This window comes from Pundamilia nyererei, unplaced genomic scaffold, assembly GCF_000239375.1.
Source record: "Pundamilia nyererei isolate P.nyererei 1_Seehausen unplaced genomic scaffold, PunNye1.0 scaffold00063, whole genome shotgun sequence".
NCBI classification, from domain to species: Eukaryota; Metazoa; Chordata; class Actinopteri; order Cichliformes; family Cichlidae; genus Pundamilia; species Pundamilia nyererei.
The window spans coordinates 1,291,100-1,310,740 of NW_005187464.1; the positions used below are offsets into that span (position 1 = coordinate 1,291,100).

General features: G+C 40.8%; 2 protein-coding genes across 2 annotated transcripts in view; one reads left to right on the forward strand and one right to left on the reverse strand.

Annotated features, from left to right (window-relative positions):
* The window catches only part of lrrc75bb (leucine rich repeat containing 75Bb), a 37,008-nt gene extending 27,798 nt beyond the window's left edge, over window positions 1-9,210 (reverse strand). Inside the window, exons 1-2 of the mRNA XM_005735254.1 lie at window positions 9,091-9,210; window positions 8,672-8,980 (exon numbers count right to left, since the gene is read on the reverse strand). Of these exons, the coding sequence (XP_005735311.1) occupies window positions 8,672-8,959 (288 nt within the window). The 5' untranslated portion in view covers window positions 8,960-8,980; window positions 9,091-9,210. The remainder of the gene's footprint in view (window positions 1-8,671; window positions 8,981-9,090) is intronic.
* Window positions 9,211-16,979: 7,769 nt separating this feature from the next.
* Window positions 16,980-19,641, forward strand: part of ggt1b (gamma-glutamyltransferase 1b) — a 5,745-nt gene continuing 3,083 nt past the window's right edge. The window contains exons 1-6 of the mRNA XM_005735255.1: window positions 16,980-17,146; window positions 17,243-17,373; window positions 17,495-17,584; window positions 17,827-18,019; window positions 18,108-18,268; window positions 18,707-18,856. Coding sequence (XP_005735312.1) covers window positions 16,980-17,146; window positions 17,243-17,373; window positions 17,495-17,584; window positions 17,827-18,019; window positions 18,108-18,268; window positions 18,707-18,856 — 892 coding nt within the window. The remainder of the gene's footprint in view (window positions 17,147-17,242; window positions 17,374-17,494; window positions 17,585-17,826; window positions 18,020-18,107; window positions 18,269-18,706; window positions 18,857-19,641) is intronic.

The following is a 19,641-nucleotide window of genomic DNA, read 5'->3' on the forward strand; positions in this document are numbered from 1 at the left end:
AAAAAAAAAAAAAAATGCTGTGAAGACAACAGATCCTCTGTCACAGGTGCACCACTAAAGGGCTGAATGCAGGGATGCTGAAATGGGCAATCAGTGTGATATTTGGACCTGGACACTTACATTAACCAGTTGAAATGGGAAAAAATGTAAGACCTCTAATCCATTTGAGGATAATGCTTTTTGATTCAATCTAACGTCGCTTTTTTTTTTATCTTCATAGTTCATAACCAGAAGACTGTGTGATGTGCAGAAGATTTTAATAAAACCATAAAACAGGTCACATCCCCAGTGGGGTGGCTGATGATATTTTTTGACCGGGCTTTATTTTCGTTTGTGGCGACAATGTAAATAGAGTATATTGAAGCTGCGTCTTGAGGTACTGACGTGTCATTAACAACCAGTGTTTGAGATGTAATGTTTTCAGACGCGCTGAATAACCCCAGCAGCACGCAGTGTCAGCCACCTTTTCAATGAAGACGCCGACACGTAAACACCCAACAAGCCATATTAAAAAAAGAAACAACAAACGGCGGAGAAGATATGAACGAAGCGGAGGAGACCAAATAATCCGAAGATTAAAGGCTGGCAGCAAAAGGAAAGGAAGTCAAAGGAAATCTGGTCTTTAAAGGCATAAAGCATCAACGTCTTTTCCTAGTTCAAGACAAATTAAAGAGTTTCCCTACTCAGATATATCAACAGACTACAGACCCTTTTTTTAAAATACGAAAAGAATATAAAATCGTGTTTCACTGGCCGATCTTCCTCTAACAGTTTACTGTGATGGCAGTTTTATGTAAGCATGCAACAAGAGGCCGTGGAGCTTAAAAATAAATACTGTCAGCTCTATATGAACTGAAAAGCTTTTCAAACTGCAGGCTGGAGGTTGAAACTATGTAAGACATGCTCTATATGTGCTGACAGCCATAACACTGCGGGGCACAGTGGAGGCAAAGAGGAAAACTCCCATCAGCATTTTCTCCTCCTCCAGCTTTTGTGTTGATTTATTACAGCAGAGATCTGTGGGATTCCCTGACGCCGGGCTATCCTCCAGACCAGCTCTCCTTTCAATAAACCTCATTAATTGGAGACAGAAGGTGCCACATGCGTCTAAAAGTGGAGGCATAGAGGATTTTGGAGATTATGATCATGATGCGTGTTAACCATAGCGCAGCTGCGGCATCAGATATGATTTTTTTTTTCTTTGTGGAGCATTCACAGCTAAATCGAAAGACATTTCAACTACGCAAAAAAAGATCTGATCCCGTGGATTAATCCGACCGATTCCTAATTATAAAAGCATGAAATGTTTTGCTATTTCTCACTGAGACGATGCCTGTGCATACGCTTGTGTGCCTTCAGATCCCACGACAAATGTCCCCTGTGAAAGCTGCATATCTAATCTGGTGTGTGCTTTGTCACAAAAAAGTCTGAATCGAGCGATGAGCTCCGAACCGCAGAACATCATCCCACACATGCAGTTCATTAGAATCCAATTAAATATATTGCAGAGTGCAACAAATCCAGTCCCACCATTTTATGTAGGAAGAAACATGCCAGAGCTGTCAGGTGAAGGATGCTCCAACTCCAGTTATGCTAACCCTTTTTTTTTCTTCACTGACTGGACTAAATTCAAAATATCATGGCTGTAATATGAAAATGAAAGCTGTAAAGACTTAAACAACACTTTGGTAAGGGTAGGATGGAGTCTGTATGTTTGGTCACAGGTGTCAGGACACAGTAAGATGACTATTTCTGTATTTTATGATATTTTGGTTGTTGCTTTTCGCTGTCACGTTGATACATGGGAACGTTAATATGAGTCACTACATATTGGTTTTGAAGTAGACACTTGCATCCAGTGCTGGCTTTACAAAAAGTCAAGTATTTCTGAAACTAGCTTGTTCATTAGCCTGTGTATAGAAACCAAACTGTTTCTAGATACAACTGCTGTTGTGTACATTTCAAAAGCCGTGAATAAAGATGCTGAAAAGTATGCAAACGTGGACGGGTCTTCTGTGGTTCTGTTACACAAACAAAAAACTTCTTGCTAGTTAGTCACCTGAAACTTCAGGAAGTTCTAAGTTATTTGTAACATTTATAACACATGCTAATTAGCAAGCAAGCTTTAAAGACACTTGCTGATATACTTTGTTTCTCTCAGACAGAGTTGAGCTAAGTCCTTCCCTCGGTGGCTGTATTATGAAGCAAATTCGACAAAGCCAGGCTTTTCCCTGCATTAGCTTGGTGCTGCATTTCTAGCATTATAGCTGCACATCCCTAACCCTAACCCATTTGGAAGAAACATTAACCTCCTAAGACCTGAACTCTTTCATGACATGCATTTTAAATTTCTCTTTGTTATTTGGGCTGATTGGGACCTGATGAATGGAAAAACAAAGAATTACCTTTTTTTTTTTTACCAGATTTTTTCTGAGAAAAATGAGATCCACATATGAGGATATTCATTTTAAATTATCAAGCCCTTGTAGAGCAAAATTAAGTATGTTGGTCTAGACAACGCAAAATGTGATGTTCACATATGTGGAAGCCAGGTACTAGTTGCCCTCCCCTGTACTAGGAGGTTAAATGTTACTCACTGTGCTCAGATCTATCATACCCCCACAGTCAAATAAACAAAATGTAGAGGGAGTTCAGCACCTAACCAAGTACAAGCCTGGAAATACCACGATGGCTGAGGGCAACGAGGTGCTTGCGGAGAAACTGAACCACGTCTTTGCACGCTTCACGGTGAAGGGACAACAGGCAGCCGCAGCTCAAACATCGGACAACAGCAGCAGCCCAAGCCTCATGGTGCAGGTATATGAGGTGAGGTGCACACTGAGGGCAGTGAACCCCAGGAAGGCTGCCGGTCCAGACAGGGTGAGTGGGAGTGTCCTAAAAGAATTTGCAGACCAGCTGGCTGGGGTCTTCACTTTGATCTTCAACACGTCACTGTCCCAGTCCTGCATCCTGACATGCCTAAAGTCGGTCACAATTGTCCTACTGCCAAAGTGTACCAACATTAGCAGCCTCAACAACTACCGACCAGTTGCTCTAACACCTGTTATACTGAAGTTTTTCGAGAAACTGGTCCGATGCCACATCATGTCCTGCCTGCCACTCACACTCGACACGCTCCAGGTTGCATACAGAGCTAACAGATCAACTGAAGATGCCATTGTCCAAAATGCCATCTCTCACCTGGAACAACAGGGGTGTTATGCCAGGCTGCTGCTTTTAATACGAAACTCCTGGACAGACTAATAGTTAAACTGCTCAATATCGGATTTCCTTCTACCACCTGCTGCTGGATCAGAGAGTTCCTGTCAGACCGTGTACAGAGAGTTAGAGTGGGGCCCCTTCTTTCCTCAGCCCTCAGCCTTAACCCCGGCTCTCCACAAGTCTGTGTACTAAGTCCCCTACAGTGCACTCTGTACACACATGACTGTATCAGCACCCAGTCAACGCAGTTATTAAGTTCGCAGATGATACGATGGTGGAGCTCATCTCTGGGGGCGACGAGACAGCATACAGAGCTGAGGTTCAGAGGCTGTCGGATTGGTGTGTAGACAATAACTTGGACCTCAATATCACCAAGACAAAAGAACTGGTAGTCGACTTCAGAAGCAGGAAGTCCCTGCTGCAGCCCTTCAGCATCAACGAGAAGTGTGTAGAAAGGGTGTCCAGTTTCAGGTTAATGGGTATGCACATAGACACAGACATCCAATGAAGCTCAAACACTTCGACGGTTGTAAAGAAGGCCCAACAGCGTCTCCACTTTTGTGAGAATCCTCAGAAAAATGGACCTGAAGAGGGAGCTGCTGATCGTCTTCTACTGTTGCTCAAGTTAAAGTGTGCTGAGATACTGCATCTCTGTATAATTCTTCAGCACACAAAAAGGCACTTCAGAGGGTCATCAACATGGCCCAAAAAATCATTGGACATCCTCTTCCCTCCCTGAAGGACCCGTACAGCACTCGCTGTCTCAAGAGGGCACACAGCATCCTACGGGATTCACACACCCAGGACATCGGGTGTTTAAGCTGCTGCCGTCTGGCAGGAGATTTAGGTTGCTGAGGTCACAAACAAACACACTCAAGGACAGCTTTTACAACAGTTACAGTAACAGTTAGATACTAATCAGTGCTAACAGCTGACCTGAATGGCTACCTCCCTTGACTTTTTTGGTGTGCAATAAAAATAATGTACAATAAGCATTCACTTATTCTTTTATTTATTAAGTCATTCATTTTTTTGCTCATACCTTTCTTGCACTTAAAAAAACACTTTAAAGTTACTGTGTTGTGTTTTGTTGTGTTGTGCTTGGTGCCGACGTGGCACCAATTTCGTTGTACTATTGTACTAGGTATGACTGTGTAATGACAATAAAGAGTTATCTATCTAATTTGGCTGACTGAAAATGATTAGCAATAAATAGCCTACACATGTAAATAATTGATTTTCTAATCAGAGCTCTGTTAGCTGCTAACTCATCAGCGTTAGGACCAGTCACACTGTAAAATCCATTCAAAGCAGCCCCCCGACGTGATTCAGTGTGAAGCTTTTATTTAGACTATTAAAACATTACCTCGCATGTACATAAGCAAGAATGCTGCCATTAAGAGGGTTGCATCTTGGCTGCAATCCAGCTATACTGTTATTACCATATTAACAAACTTAAGGCAAGTTGATTTGATTTTGTATTTTAATTCCAAGGAGCCAGGCTGTTGTAATTTTTAAGTGGTCTTGAGGAATAGTTTTCCAAGCTTTCTCAGGGCATTTTAAACTTTAACAGTGGACACTGACTACGTTTTCACTCATTTTCAGTCCAGTCCTTTCACCTGACCAATTTCAGAGTGTTTTTTCCTTTTAAGCCACTGACCACCAACCTCTGACTTATTCAATCATTAAAAGGCTTTTAAGTCAACTGAATAACTGGTATTGTGTCTACTTAGCAACTTAGCAAAGAGCCAAATTTTCTTACCAGCAGCAAAACACACCATGTCTCCACTTCTTTACTTGGATATCCAAAAATTGCCAAAGATAACACAGTTAGCAGGCATAAAATAGCTTTTTTAGACCAACAAGGTGATTCCCAAAGAGCCAAAAACTTGACGTAGCGTGTCTTAAAAAAGGAAACCGGACAAGTGGTGAACAAAAGAAGAAGTGGCAGGTCTAAAAAAGATCTGAAAGTCATCTAATTAAGAAATAGGAAAAATCCTGTAGAGATCAGACACAGGACCCGAGAGATGCATCTGACCCTTCAGCTGATCCATCTACTGCTCACTGAACCCGCATCAAAGCGGTTTTAGTGGAAGGCTGGCTGTCAACAAGCCATTCTTAAAGAACGGGATGAAAATTACAAAAACTGGACTAAAAATTGGTGGCAAGATGTTTTATGAAACGATGAATCCAAATGTTAAATTTCTGGTTTAAATCATCGTCAGTTTACATTGAGGTACAACAGTGATGTGTCTACAGCCATCTGTGCAACACAGCGGAGGCTCTGTCATGTTTTGGGGCTGGATTTCAACCAGTGGTGTCAGAGATCTTGTCAAAATTGATCAATTTTGAATGTAGAAAACTAGAGTCAGATTTTGACTCTTCATGCAATACGACTGGGAAAGCGTCCGGTGCATTTATCAGCAGTGATCTGAAGCACACTGCCAATGAAGAACAAACAGCAGAATCTTATCAGTCATAGATTGGCCTCCCCGAGTCTGATTATTACTGAAGCAGTGTGGGATCATCTTGACAGAGAGCGAAACAAAAGTCCGCCAACATCCAAATAAGAGCTTTGAATATCCTTCAAGAAGCCTGGAGAACTATTCCTGAAGACAACTTAAACAAATGACAAGAAAACTTGTCTAAGAGAGTTTAGGCTGTGTTGAAAAATTAAAGGTGGTCATACCAAATATCGATTTTCAAGCTTGTTAGAATTGTACAAATTATGTTTTTGCTTTATATGCCGTATTTCCATGTATTTTTTTTATATCCATTTCTAGCCCACTGTTATTTAGGATGTTTTTCCAGTTAATAAAATAAGTGTGCTTCTGACAACTAATCTTAATCTTTAAAAAGGTCACATACAATAATGTGGAGCAGTTTAATTACTGTTTTCTCCATAGCTACATATTGGTAATTAATATCAGTATTTGCTGATTCTTTGTTTGCTAATAAATATCTAGAAGATCCCAAACTAATGAACTTAATGGCCCAGAAGGCAGATCTACCACAGAGATATCATGTGGGGGCCGATGTTATTCGTTCCTCTTTGAAACGACTTCCTCGATGTGAAAGACACTTGTTCCAGCATTCATCACTTCGAGGTGATTATCTCCAAAACCATCCGTCCCTGAGAGGAAAAGCTGCTTTACTGCTAGAGAACAACAACAGGAGATCAACTGGCAGTTTTTTTCCCCTCCAGTCTTGAAGTATTATTAGTCAGACACTTGGCTTCAGCCCCAACAACGTAGCAGTGCTCTGGCTTCACCTCACTGAGTGATGGAGAGACTATTCGTGCTTCGTGAGCAGTTTAAATGCCGAGCTATGGAGAAAGCAGCCCCTGCACACGACCAACAAATCTACATGTTGATCTTTAAAATCCTTTAAAAAAATAAAAAGAAATGACTGACTGTAGGTCTGCTTTAATAAACATAGACACTTTGAAGTCTTAAAGGAATATGTATGAGTCACTTCCCTCCTGCTTCATGCAAATAGTGTATGAAGCTTAACAATTCATCCTATTTTGTGCTCTGCTATTGGTTTTAGCAGAAGGATACCCATAAATCTGTCTTTAATTCAGACTTTTGAGAGCTTCCCATCGGCATTGTTTCCTGCTTTAATCTGCACACATCTGTATAATTTATTCTACAGCACCCTACAGATGGGCAGGGACTTTTCATGACAGGAGGCCCTCTTGATCAAAACTGCTTTTGTCTGAACTTCAGAACTGTTCCCTTTGATCACAGCTAACAGAAGGCAGCAGGAAGCTCAGGCTTCAAGCTTGAAAAATATTTATTTTTTCTTATTTCTCTAGTTTGTATAAATCTAGAGCAAGGATTAACCCAGAGATGGTAACACACAGCAATGTGTAACAGATGAGAGAAGAAAGGCTTCCCTTACCCTAGACCTGTATATTATTTCAGAGCTATGAAGCTGGGGAAAGAAAGGTGTTTCGATCGGGGACTGATTAGAGCTATTTATAACAATGGTGTATTATAACCTCCAAGACTTTTGGATAAACTGCTTCTTAAGCCTTCTTAACAATGAAAACAGTGAACAGACATGCCATTCATTTACATTATATACAGGCTTTGCATACTCTATAAACTTGACTGGTAAACAGAGTCACCCCAGGTTCTTAAGTCTGCCTACTCACACTTTCAGTGTTAATATAAAAGGCTGATAAAAATATTGAGCCTGAGTTTATCATCTCCATCTTCATCATCTGAATCTTAATATTTCACCAGCATCTGAATTTTTAATCTCACATTTCTAAGCTCATTCAAACCTATTTCGTTCAACCAAAAAAACAATGCATAAATCAAACACAGATCATTTAGACCCACCCATAATTTAGAGCTTTTAGTACGCACTTTAATTTTCTCTCATCTCTCACATTTTATGTGCGTCCCTCAGTCCCGCTTAGCCCATCATCAGCTCATCCAGAATTGCAGCTGCTCACAAAAAACATGGCCACCACCCTTCTTATCCTGGCTTCCCTTTCACTGACATCCAGTGAAATTTGTGAATTCATTTCAAAGTGTTACTAATTTCATATAAAGCCTTTATAGCCTTGTATGGCCAGGCTCCAGGCTCTGGTCATCTGAGCAGAGTCTTTATATACTGACCCAAGCTCTAATTTGAAATCTTTTTGACTTTATTGTAAACTCTTTTGAGGTTGTAGTACATCAGCCCCCTCAGCTTATCAGGTAAGCTGAATAAGTGGGTGTGTTTTAAATAACTACTGAGAACTAATTTCTGTGGTTTCATATGTTTCTCTAATCTTTCATCCAGTATTTTTGTGATATAACTCAAACCGAATGGATGCACAGAACTATGCCTTTATGAAAAAACACAATCAAAAGATTGTGTGTGCCCGTGTGTTTGCATGATGGGTTGTGTATACTTATCTTTAATGTGTTTTTTTGTAATTGTGAAGAGCTCTGCAACAATGTGTTAAGAAATGCCGTACAACAACAACAAAATAAAATCATTATTCATAGTATAATAATGTTTGATTGGACCAGAATTTAACCAAAGAAACAGACTTTATGGAACTATTCAGCATGCCTTCATTTGAGGAGAAGTTGCACAGGATTTTAGAAATCAGAAACGCTGATGGCCAAAGGCTATTACTAGCTGGGGTGTGATCATTATGCTGAACTTCTGCTTTTAGTGAATGTTCTGTTAGACGTGACCAGGTTTTAGCAGACATGCAAAAACTGAACTACAGAATTTTACAAATGCACTTGTGGATGGTTCAAACATTAAGCACACAGTTTCACGCAAAACCAGCTTCCTAGCGATTTAAGAAGGCCAGTTGCTTAAAAACCACCCTCCATCCTTTAGTCACAAAGTTTCAGGTACACTAGGAATAAAGTAGTCCCCCCTCCCCCAAGCTTCCACAGTAAGCGCATGCATGATTAAAATAAGCTCGGTCTCTTGCCTTTCTCAGCACTTTCAGCACTTCGGCCGCTTGCTCCATCTTCTGCTCTCGGAGAAGCCTCTGGATTTCCCGGACCCAAGCCACCCGCCTGACATATGGGCTGTGGTTGGTTTTCCGCAGCATCCCTGGAAGCTTGTCGGACTTGAGCATCAGGGAGGTAAACAAGAAGTCTCCGCTCCTGCCGCCACTCCTCTCGCTCTCTCCAGGAATATCATTCCTCTGGCGTCTCCTTTTTGACAATTTGCTATCAAAATCGAGACTTCTCTGTCTGGTCAACTTAGAGCCCATCACTCCTGGGAGGATGTGTCACTGTTGGTGCGGAGAGCGAATTTTCAGCGTGCAGCCAAAACATCACACTTAACTTGAAATGTGAGGAGATGCATGAGGCAATAGTGCCTCAAAGTTTGAAGGCTACTAACCAACCGCACAGCATCGCCACCGTAAATGTGCGGCTGGTTTCGCCGCCGTCTTCTCTCAGTCTGCATCTGTCCATGCACTGCCTAAGCACTCTGGCATCCCTCGCTTTACTCGGGGATGGTGTTTCTTCTCAGCCAATCAGATCGGTACTCGCTGCACAGCTTGAGAGTGCAGGAAAACACTCAGCTGAGTTTTCTTGCATAGCTATTGGAGTTGGCTAAAGCTGAACTACAATCTGAAACTGGGTGCGAATAAAGTGAATAAAAATAAAAGCATCCAGAAAATATGTTTAGTTTGAGTTTTTGTCAGTTTGGTGAAATTTGTTATCACAACATGATGCTTTGATGCATCTGTTTATTGAGATTTGGGGCGTCTGTATGGGTCACCTACCTTCAGTGGTATTTACACTCACTGGCCACTTTGTTAGGTACACATGTTCAACTTAAATATACAATCACGACCTGTTAATGTTCAAAGTGAGCATCAGAGTGGGCCAGAAATGTGACCTACGTGACTTGACTGAACGTGTCATGGCTGTTGGTGTCAGTCAGACTGTCATACTGGGATTTTCCCACTCAGTCATCAATAGGGTTTACAGAGAATGGTCTGAAAAACAATATATCCAGTGATCAGCCGTTTTGTGGGTGAAAATGCCTTGCTGATGTCAGAGGTCAGAGGAAAATTGTCACACTGCTTTGAGCTGATAGGAAAGCAACAGTAGGTCAAATACATACTCATTATGACAAAGGTACGCAGAAGTGCATCTCTAAATGCACACTGGATCTTGTAGCAGATGGGCTAAAACAGCAGAAGACCACACTGATCAGCACTTCTATAAGCTAAAAACAGTAAAATAAATGTCATAATCTGCACAGGTTCACCAAAACTGGACAACAGGAGATTGGAAAAATGTTGCCTGGTCTGATGGGCATTGATTTCCACCGTGACATTACAATGGTAGGAATCAGACTTTGAAAAAAAAAAGCATGGATCTATCTGGGCTAGTGCCAGCAGTTTAGGCTGCTGGTGGTGTAACAGTGTGAGGATATTTTCTTGGCATTTTTTTTTAGGTCCCTTAGAACCAACTGAGCATTGTTTAAATGCCACAGTTTGCCTGAGTATTGCTGCTGACCATGTCTCTTTATGACCACAGTGTACCCATCTTCTGATGGGTGCATTCAGCGGGGTGATGCACCACATCACAAATCTTGGATTATCTGAGATTGGTTTCTCAAATGTCCTCTCAAATGTCCTCCACAGTCACACGATTTCAGTCCAATAGAGCACCTTTGGGATGTGTTGGAACAGGAGACTCACATCATGGACGTGGAGCTGATAAATCTGCAGCAACTGTGTAATGCTGTCATATTAACAAGTTTAACAAGCCTTGTAAGCCAAAGATGCTTGCATTTTTTTCAGTCCTGTTATCAAAACTCAAAAAACATGTTTAAAACATGGACGAATTCCACTGACTTTCCAAGAAAAGTCAAGAAAGTCAAATAACTGATATTTGTGACCAAAAATCCTTATGTACACACAGAAACTGTGTTTTTTAAAGATCCAAAGGTACATTTATCAGTTCAAGTTGACACAAACCTCAAGTTCATCGTATTTATTAAGCGACATAATTGCAGAAACAAAGCAAAGTAACAGGATTGAACATGTCCTGAGAATGTGTGCATGTCAGTGTGTGTGTGAGTGTGTGTGAAAACAAACTTATGTAACCTTTTCTAAGAGTCCCTCTCTAGTTTGGGCCTCTTTTTCAATTTCCATATAGCAGGCTGTGACTGGCTTCAGTGGTGGGATGACCCCAGTTTTGTTCATGCACCTCAACATGTGTATCTGTGATGACACCTGGTTGGAGGTCACCACTACTTTACCACACACCATTCGCCAACAACTTCAGGACTTTGCCACAGAATATCTGTGGCTTTGGGTGCTATCTGTTAATGATTGAGTGTGAAATGCTTTGCATTAAAGCACTCACAGATCAGAATTTAGTGTGCACAGGCACCCGACATCCCTGCATGTCAGTTTTGCCTGGGCAATGGTCACTGCCTGATGTATCCTCATAGTGGATTGAATTGATGGCACATCTTTGGGCATCTCCTGAACTGCTTTCTCTACTGCATCATCATTGGCAAAAAACAACCTGATTACCATTTCTGTCTTTTGTAACACAGCAAACAGTTCTGTAGCATCAGGAATGTCTGTCCCTTTGCTGACCAGACTGTCAGCCTTCCTCTTTAGGGCTCCTCCCACACCACCCAGTGCACCCTTTACAAAGATCGCCTCAAAGAAGTTCCATGTCCCAACAGCGAATCCTTGTTTGAACAGTTCATGGGCCGTCACTACAAAAATGGACCGTGGAGACCTTTGGATGTGCCCTCTGTCATGCACCGGTGACGAGTACTGCCAGATTGCTGGTGGGCCCTTAAATCTCGTTCCTTTAACTTTAACTTTCCTTTAACGTTGTTTAACAACCCTCCACCTCAAAAGTATTTAGGTGCAGTTGTGAAAGTGGAACTGGAGAACCCACCTGTGAGGCTGAGTGAGGCTAGAGGTAAAAAAAATCCTTTTTCACTGACATGTAGTTTGAACAGCTGTGCGTCAGCTCCTTAGATTACCATGACCTGGATGACTGAGAACCTACATACATGTTTTCTTTCCTTGTATGGAAACCTAGTATAACCCCTGTCAAGCATCTAATTTAGAGGGGTTGTCCCCCCTTCATCTTGCATTTAATTCTGCCTTGACACCATCATTATGGCCTATGGCAGCAGGTAACAGCCACTTTCTCTAAACACAAGATTAACAACAACACAGAAATTAGTTTATTAATCTAGACCTTTTTTCTAAAACTGAAGTGGGTAATTAGAAAGCTTATAATTTCTGACTTACTGTAGCAGTACTGAAGAGTCATACTAATCTTATACAGATCCTTGAAGAGAGACGCAAGTGGACTTTTAGAACGAAATCGAACTCTTTGTTTACTGTGGATCTCACCTTTCATCTGCCCTTGTGTCTCCAAACTGATGCAGAGCCTTTGGGATGCTGTGCTGCAGGATGTGTCGGCGCTCACAGGCGGAGGCCTACTCCAGGAGCAGCAGGTGTACGGAAAAAAATCTTTAATGATCTGCAGCTCCATCTCCTGGATTCCTCATTCTCACTGTTCTGCTTGAGGGACACCACAGTCACCGTGTGGTTTATGAGACGTGGGCTAACATTTAAATTCAAGGAGAATCATTAGCGTGCTGCGAGAACACCTGTGGCTCACTTTGCTCACTGCTCTTTATGGTGGTGGAGTGAGGCATTCCTTTACCTTCCCAGCCACACTCATGCTTCTTAGCTGACGTGTCTCAGTGGTTCAACATACCTGCATGCAACATAGGAACTGATTTACCAACCTGTGTTGCACCACCACCACATCAGGCTTTGGGGTCAGGCTTTGCCATGAGCTCCTTATATGCTTTTGTATGCCAGACTGTCATAAAATGGTGTGTGAGGCAAGGCAGAAAAGGACCCAGATGTAAGACTCTCAGACAGAACTAAACTCCACAATAATTAAAAAATCCCCAAAAAAGAATGTGAAAAAAAAATTCCCCAAACCTCCGACAAACTCAAAACTGACCATGACACAGACATAGCTGCCTTTAGATAAGAATTACACACTATATGAATGAAGACTCCATATCTAGTCTTCATCCTCACAGGGCTGGGTAATAACTAATAAAATGTCATCTAAGTTACACAATCAGAAAAAATAATGACATTTAGATTGACAAGAACTGCTTGATTAATCCCTGATTACGTGGTTAGATTCAGATTGATTCTGATTATGTTCCACTGTATATTGAAATTACTCCTTGAACTTTAATCATGCTAATAAAACCCATGCAGGCCACAGGTTGAACAATGCAAAGTCCATAACAGAAACTCCACAACCAGTCTGGTGGAACCAAACTAGAAAACTTGGAGTGCAATTTGTATTTTAGAGTAATCTGACTCACCCACAGTTCTGCAATAACATCTTTTATTAAAGACGCCATTAAACCAAACTTTAAAAAACATCTGTCTGGTGGATGGCTGTCAGTTGGGTGGAGCCTGAGGAGAAATCTACAGCTTCATTGTTCTTGTGAAAAGGAAAGAACAATATCCCATCTCTTCTATGTTTTGTTGCATTATGAAGGCACCATTTTCCTGCTGTTCTCTTTCGTCTGACATGGAGCAATGCACCTAACTCTGAATATTTAGTACAGCCTGAGGGTTACAGCTATGAAAACATCAATGCTGTCTGTTGGTGATGTCACAGCAGGAGCAAAGTGATGGGGACAAAATAGTAAAGAAGAAGAAGACTATAATTGTTTTGTTTGGCAATTCAAAGGTCAAAGGTCTGTGTTCCTTAAATGCCTAAATTGGATTTTTGAGTGCTTTGATAGCTGCGGCTCCACAGATTCAAGATTCGTTATTCGTCACATGCATAGCGATACAAGTACAACACACAGTCAAATGTGTCCTGAACTGCTCCTTTGACTGTGCAAGACATTATATTTAAAAAAAAGTACATTTATATTAAAATTAAATCTGGAAATTTTAAATTTAAATCTGAAAAAAGTACAATGTGCGAACTTAATGTTAAAGTGCTTTGTGCCATATTAGCATATTAGCCATAAAGCAGAGAAAACAAAGTGACCAGAGTAATGTAAGCAGAGTATTTTAACAGGATAATTAAACAGAGTAACCAGAGTAATATAAATAGTAGTGAAGCAGTATGATCAGTGAACCAGTGTGTGATGTAATAATAAATCAGATATGATATGAAACATGACAGTAAAAGTTCTGGGACGTGACAAGAATATGATATAATGTCCTGTTTCCGTCACTTTGGGTGATGTTATGAGGGAAGTGGGAGTGGGAGCTCCTCTTGAGTCTCTCTGTTTTTGCCCTGATAGTGTGGAAACTTCTGCCTGATTGCAGAAGTCGAAATAGTTCGTCACTGGGATGGGACGGGACCTGCACCTTGTCCCATGTGCACCGGCCACATGGGACAAGGGATCCAGAATTTAAAACACACATAGGGAAAATACAGCTAAATGACCAGAGCCATCCTGCAAACCATCTCAATCTGGCCTCTGATATCCTTAAAAACAAACCCCAGCATTAGGATGGAATGAAACATTATTTTAGTTGAGGTGAACAACTCTACATAATAACAAAACCACCTACAGGGAGCAGGTCAGGCCGCTCACAGGTTATTGCTATCACAATCATTTGGATTTAAACACTACAAAAACCAAGGAAATGATTGTGGACTTCAAGAAGTAGAGCAGGTAGATAGTTTTAGTTACCTTGGTGTTCACATTTAGGTTGACCTCATTTGAACCACGGATCTCCTGTCAGGTGGGGAAGGCCCAGCTGAGGCGTTTGCTTCCTGAGGAAGCTAAGACACGTTCACCTCCCTTGCTACCTGCTGAGCAGCTTCTATCATTCAACAGCAGAGAGCCTTCGGACCCTCTGCTGCGTGGTGTGGTTCGCCAGCTGCATAGCTGGTGAGGGCAGGTGGTGGTCAGCGCGACACCCTGACTCCAGTGGAAAGCCAGGTGTATAATAATGGATCACACCCACCCGGACATCACTGATTCTTTGCCCTGCTCTCTGGGGAAAGATTCAGATTAATCAAATTCAGCAGTTTAAACGAATCAGCCTCTTATCAGTAAAAAGCACATTCTGTTTGATTCTATTCTATAATAGGTTGGAGCTGCTACATCACTCATTTCCACCCGTGTGTGTTTTCTGTGATGAGCTACACTGAAAGCTTACACAGAATTTAACCCAGTGAAGCCCGAACCATTAAATAATTACCAGACAATTCAATTAAAAAAGCAAAAAACAAAAAACGGGAGTGCTTATTTAAGAAATCCACACAAATATACTAAATAGACATCCGAAATATAAATACATATATAAAAAATATATCAATTTGCATATATGAGTTTGTCATTTTATCATAAATTAAAAATCCTATCTTTTTAGCTACATCTGGCAATCATGCAGTTTATTGCTCACATAAAAACTGCAAAAATGTATGTGGGTAGATTTTCTAACAAAAAATCCTTGGCTTTTAAACAAGGACGTATTTGAATGTAAAATCCATAGTTTAGCATAATTCAACACCAGGTGCACCATATTTTAATTCAGTTATTAGAAGTGTCTTTGCTAAAGTAAAGATGTTCCTGGATTCATTCAAGTTTTGAGGTTCAAATCAGTCAAAAATAAGAATAGAATAGAATAGAATAGAATAGAATAGAATAGAATAATCCTTTAATTGTCCCACAAAGGGAAATTTGGTTGTAACAGCAGCCAAAAACACACATATACAAACAAACAGTACACAGGACACAGAACAGAAACATACACAATTTTTCTTACATAAGAAGGTAATCCATCGTGTCCCTGCTGCTTTCGGCCTGAATGCTTACTTAACTGACCTTCCTCAGTCAGCTTTGCACTCGTTCACATGGTTCTCCTGCAGTTTGTTCAGAGAGTTTGTTTCCTCGCCTCATGGCAGATCTTCTCCCTCGCAGCCGAGAAAGCCTTCACTTTTCCGATGAGAAGGCACTTTATTTAAAAACCTAAATATTAGGTTTTGTGTGAAGTCATAGAAAGAAAAAAAACTCAATGACATTCCTGCAGGCGCTGCATTACTTAAGAGAAGGAAACAGGTCCTGTGTTAACTATAAAACGTTTGGCATTTATTTAAAGTGAACCATCAGCAAACTGAGGCTACTGTTGGTTAATCTTTTTCACAGATAAAGTATTACCACAGATAAAGAGCCTTTCATCTGGCGATTATTTCTTACTCTCAGCTCCAGGGTTGTGCAGTTGTCTGTGGATATTAGAAAGTTGCTTGAATACAGAAAACTAATTATTTGAAAGCAGTTGTCTAAGGTTTTTTTTTTTTTTTCATTTTCTATACTTTCGTCTGCCTGCATCTTTCACCCCAATCAAAAACACAAGTATGGTGTTTTATGGTGGGATGGTTTAAAGTTTAACTACTCTGTGACAATCACACATCGAGACCTTGAGTGAGCCTTTTACCGTTCAACTCCTGCAGACCGTGGCACAGCGTGCAGCCTGCTGCTGAGACCCCGAGAGGAACTGAAGTAAGAGAGGTCATTGATTCATATCTGTGAAAGCAAAATGTTCAATTTAAATTGAAGAAAGGGGCCGTTTTCAGTTTATTGAAGTTATTTTGTGTGTGAAAACAGACGACAGCTTTGTATAACTAGTCAGTTTATACTGATGTGCACTAATATTAAATGTGCTGCGCAGCTATTAATTTGCTTTCCCGTCACATTCTCTGGTTTTATTCGTGTAGTGAAGCTTTGCAGGCTACAATTTCCAAGACGTTTTTTCAGGGAAGTATTAGAAATTGATTCTCTTAGGGCTCTTACTGTGGTTATGTTAATATTACACAACGTTGGAAATCTTGTGCCTCAGACTTATCAAATCTACAAATCTTTTCCTCAAACTGGCATTGCTGACCTGGATCAAATGGGAATACATGATGAGCGTAGCTGTATAATGATGACTAAATTTCTAAATTATTTACCCAAGCCACTGGACATGATATATATTTTTAGTTTTCTCTCTGCTGAATTAATTTCATCTACAACCTCTTTATGTAGCTGGTACAGGTGCGAGCAGTCGTGTTTGGTTTCACATTGCACAAAGTATTTAAACATGTATTGTATGTCTGTCAGAGGATGTATAATCTCAGTGTTTTGCATGTTCCTGCTGCTTTGTTTTAGCTCAACATTGCAACTTTTAAAATACAAGCCAAGTCTTCTGAGGTATTAAAGAAATTATTTGTTGTGTTTGAGGTATAAAAATGAAAAAGAAGACAATAATTGTGGCACTGACAATACTGCTGCTGGCAGCAGCTGCTACTTTTGTGGGCGTCTACTTTGGTGTGGGAAGAAGGGAGACAAAAAGTGAGAGGGGGTACTCTAAGGCAGCTGTGGCAGCAGACGCTGGACCATGTTCAGAGATCGGCAGGTAAGATCTGTCCACAAGATACTTCGGAGGATCTTAACTGTAAAACTTCCAGCACCTTCCCTTCCCACTTTGTCTCCTTTTTATTTCAAACCTCAGGGACATGCTGAAGAGAGGGGGCTCTGCAGTAGATGCTGCTATAGCTGCTTTTTTGTGTGTTGGACTGATGAATGCTCATAGTATGGGTATCGGAGGAGGACTTTTCTTCACCATCTATAATGCAAAGACTGGTACACCTGCCGTCTTAAATGCATTTTACTTCAAATAGTTCTTATACTTTCCCACTAACACAACAAACCCATAAAGCTTCCACTTCATTGGGCCCCTAAATGCTTTTCCTGACCTGCACAGGGAGAGTTGAGACCATTGATGCCAGGGAGACGGCACCACGCAACGCAACAGAAAACATGTTTGGGAACAGTACAGATCTATCCCAGAAAGGTAATGTTTAACCAGCACTATCTGACATGGCAACAAACTGAGGGAAGCTGATGACTTTGTGATTGTGATGGAGAAAAGGGTGATCAGTGTCAGAGAGTGTAATTTCTTAAAGATTTGCTTGTGAAATAAATAATTAAACAATCATTTAGATTAAAAATTATTTTAAAAAACCTCTAAAGAACTTCAGTGCACCAAAATAAAATCTTTAAGACTTCCTTGTGCCTGATCCTCATTGTTATTAGGGGGGTTGGCGATTGCTGTGCCAGGGGAGATTCGAGGTTACCAGATGGCACACCAGCGACATGGAAAACTGCCTTGGAAAGACTTGTTTATGCCAAGCATTGAACTTGCAGAGAAAGGATTTCCTTTGGGAAAGGCACTTGCCTCAGCTTTGTCTAGTAATAAGCAAACCATCATGCAGGACCCAACCTTGTGGTGAGAAGAAGGGAACTATCCCTATAAAAACTGTGACATTATTTAGACAGTGACTAAAGCCATTGTAAATCATCTTCTCTTCTTTCAGTCAAGTTTTTTGCGGGGAGAAAAGCGACGTCCTAAAAGAAAATGAAACCGTTAAATTTACCAAGCTCGCGGAAACCTATAGAAAAATAGCCGAAGAGGGTCCTGATGCTTTTTACAAGGGAGAATTGGCTCAGAAGCTTGTGGCAGATATCCAGGCAGCAGGTACTATTTTTATTTTACAAAGTATAGTTTTTAACACTAATAAGCAGACATTTTAATTGAACGGGAAAACAGATGAGTTGGAGTCACATATATAGAAATTCACCAGCACTTAACATCAGGACTGAACTGATTTGAGTCTGGCAGCAAACGTTCAGTTCTCCTGTGCTGATAGTCGCAACTATCTTCCCAGCTATCTTCCCAGTTTTGAGATTTACAGTCAAAGGGTTAGACTTATGAGAACAGCAGTTTCTGCAATTAAAATCATGTTTCTGTACCTAGAAAACCCCATATACGCAGTTTCCATAAAAAGTCTTTATATTTAGTCTTTAAATAGCTACATACACCTCTATGCACATCTAATTTTCACGATAAAGAGGATTTGTGCAACGCAGCAGTTCTGTCCAAGTGTGCGTTCACAGTGTTTGTCAATCTGTTTAGGCGGCATCATCACAATGGAGGATCTGCAGGATTATACGCCTGTCTTGGATGAGAACCCTTTAAGGGTGAACGTGGGGGAGTACACCATGGTTGTTCCCAATGCCCCCGCTAGCGGCCCTGTGCTCTCGCTGATATTAAACATCTTGAATGGTAAGCCTTGATGCTTTGTCCAAAAAAACATCCCGAGTGGGAGAGAATAAGCTTTTATGTGAGCTGTCTTCACACTACCAGTCAGTCTTTCAGAAAAGACTCAACAAGCTGATCTACTGTGCACTAAATCTCTTCAGTCTCACTTCAATAAAAAGCACCTTTGACTTATTGCTACCTAAGAGCAGCTGGAATGATGGGATAAAGCACAGATCTACCTTTGGGATGATTTTCAGTGAACTATCATATAGATATGGGATAACTATGCCAAAATTAAATTAGTGCTCCAGGTTGAAAGTGTGGGGCCCATTTGGGTTAAAAGAGCTTTAATTTTATTGAAGTAGTGAAGATCCAAAGATAATTGTCTGTTTTACATCTGTGATGCTATTTCCATGCTCCACTTTGTGCAGCATGGACTGTTGGCAATGTGATATATAAATAAAGTTGACCTTGACCTTGTTGGTTGGGGAATGCTATACTATCTAAAATATTTGCCTGGGAGGACACTGGCTCCCTGCTTCAGTAACTTTTTAGGTCAGAGACAGTCTCTTCTTCTAACGATTAGATCCCAAATCTTCCTTTAAAGATATTAATCTTTCCTTTCCTTTCCTTTCCTTTCCTTTCCTTTCCTTTCCTTTCCTTTCCTTTCCTTTCCTTTCCTTTCCTTTCCTTTCCTTTCCTTTCCTCCTTTCCTTTCCTTTCCTTTCCTTTCCTCACTATTTCCGCCCTGCCTCCCACACACTCACATTAATCTCACTATTTCATCTCTAATTGGACAGAGTTGAATG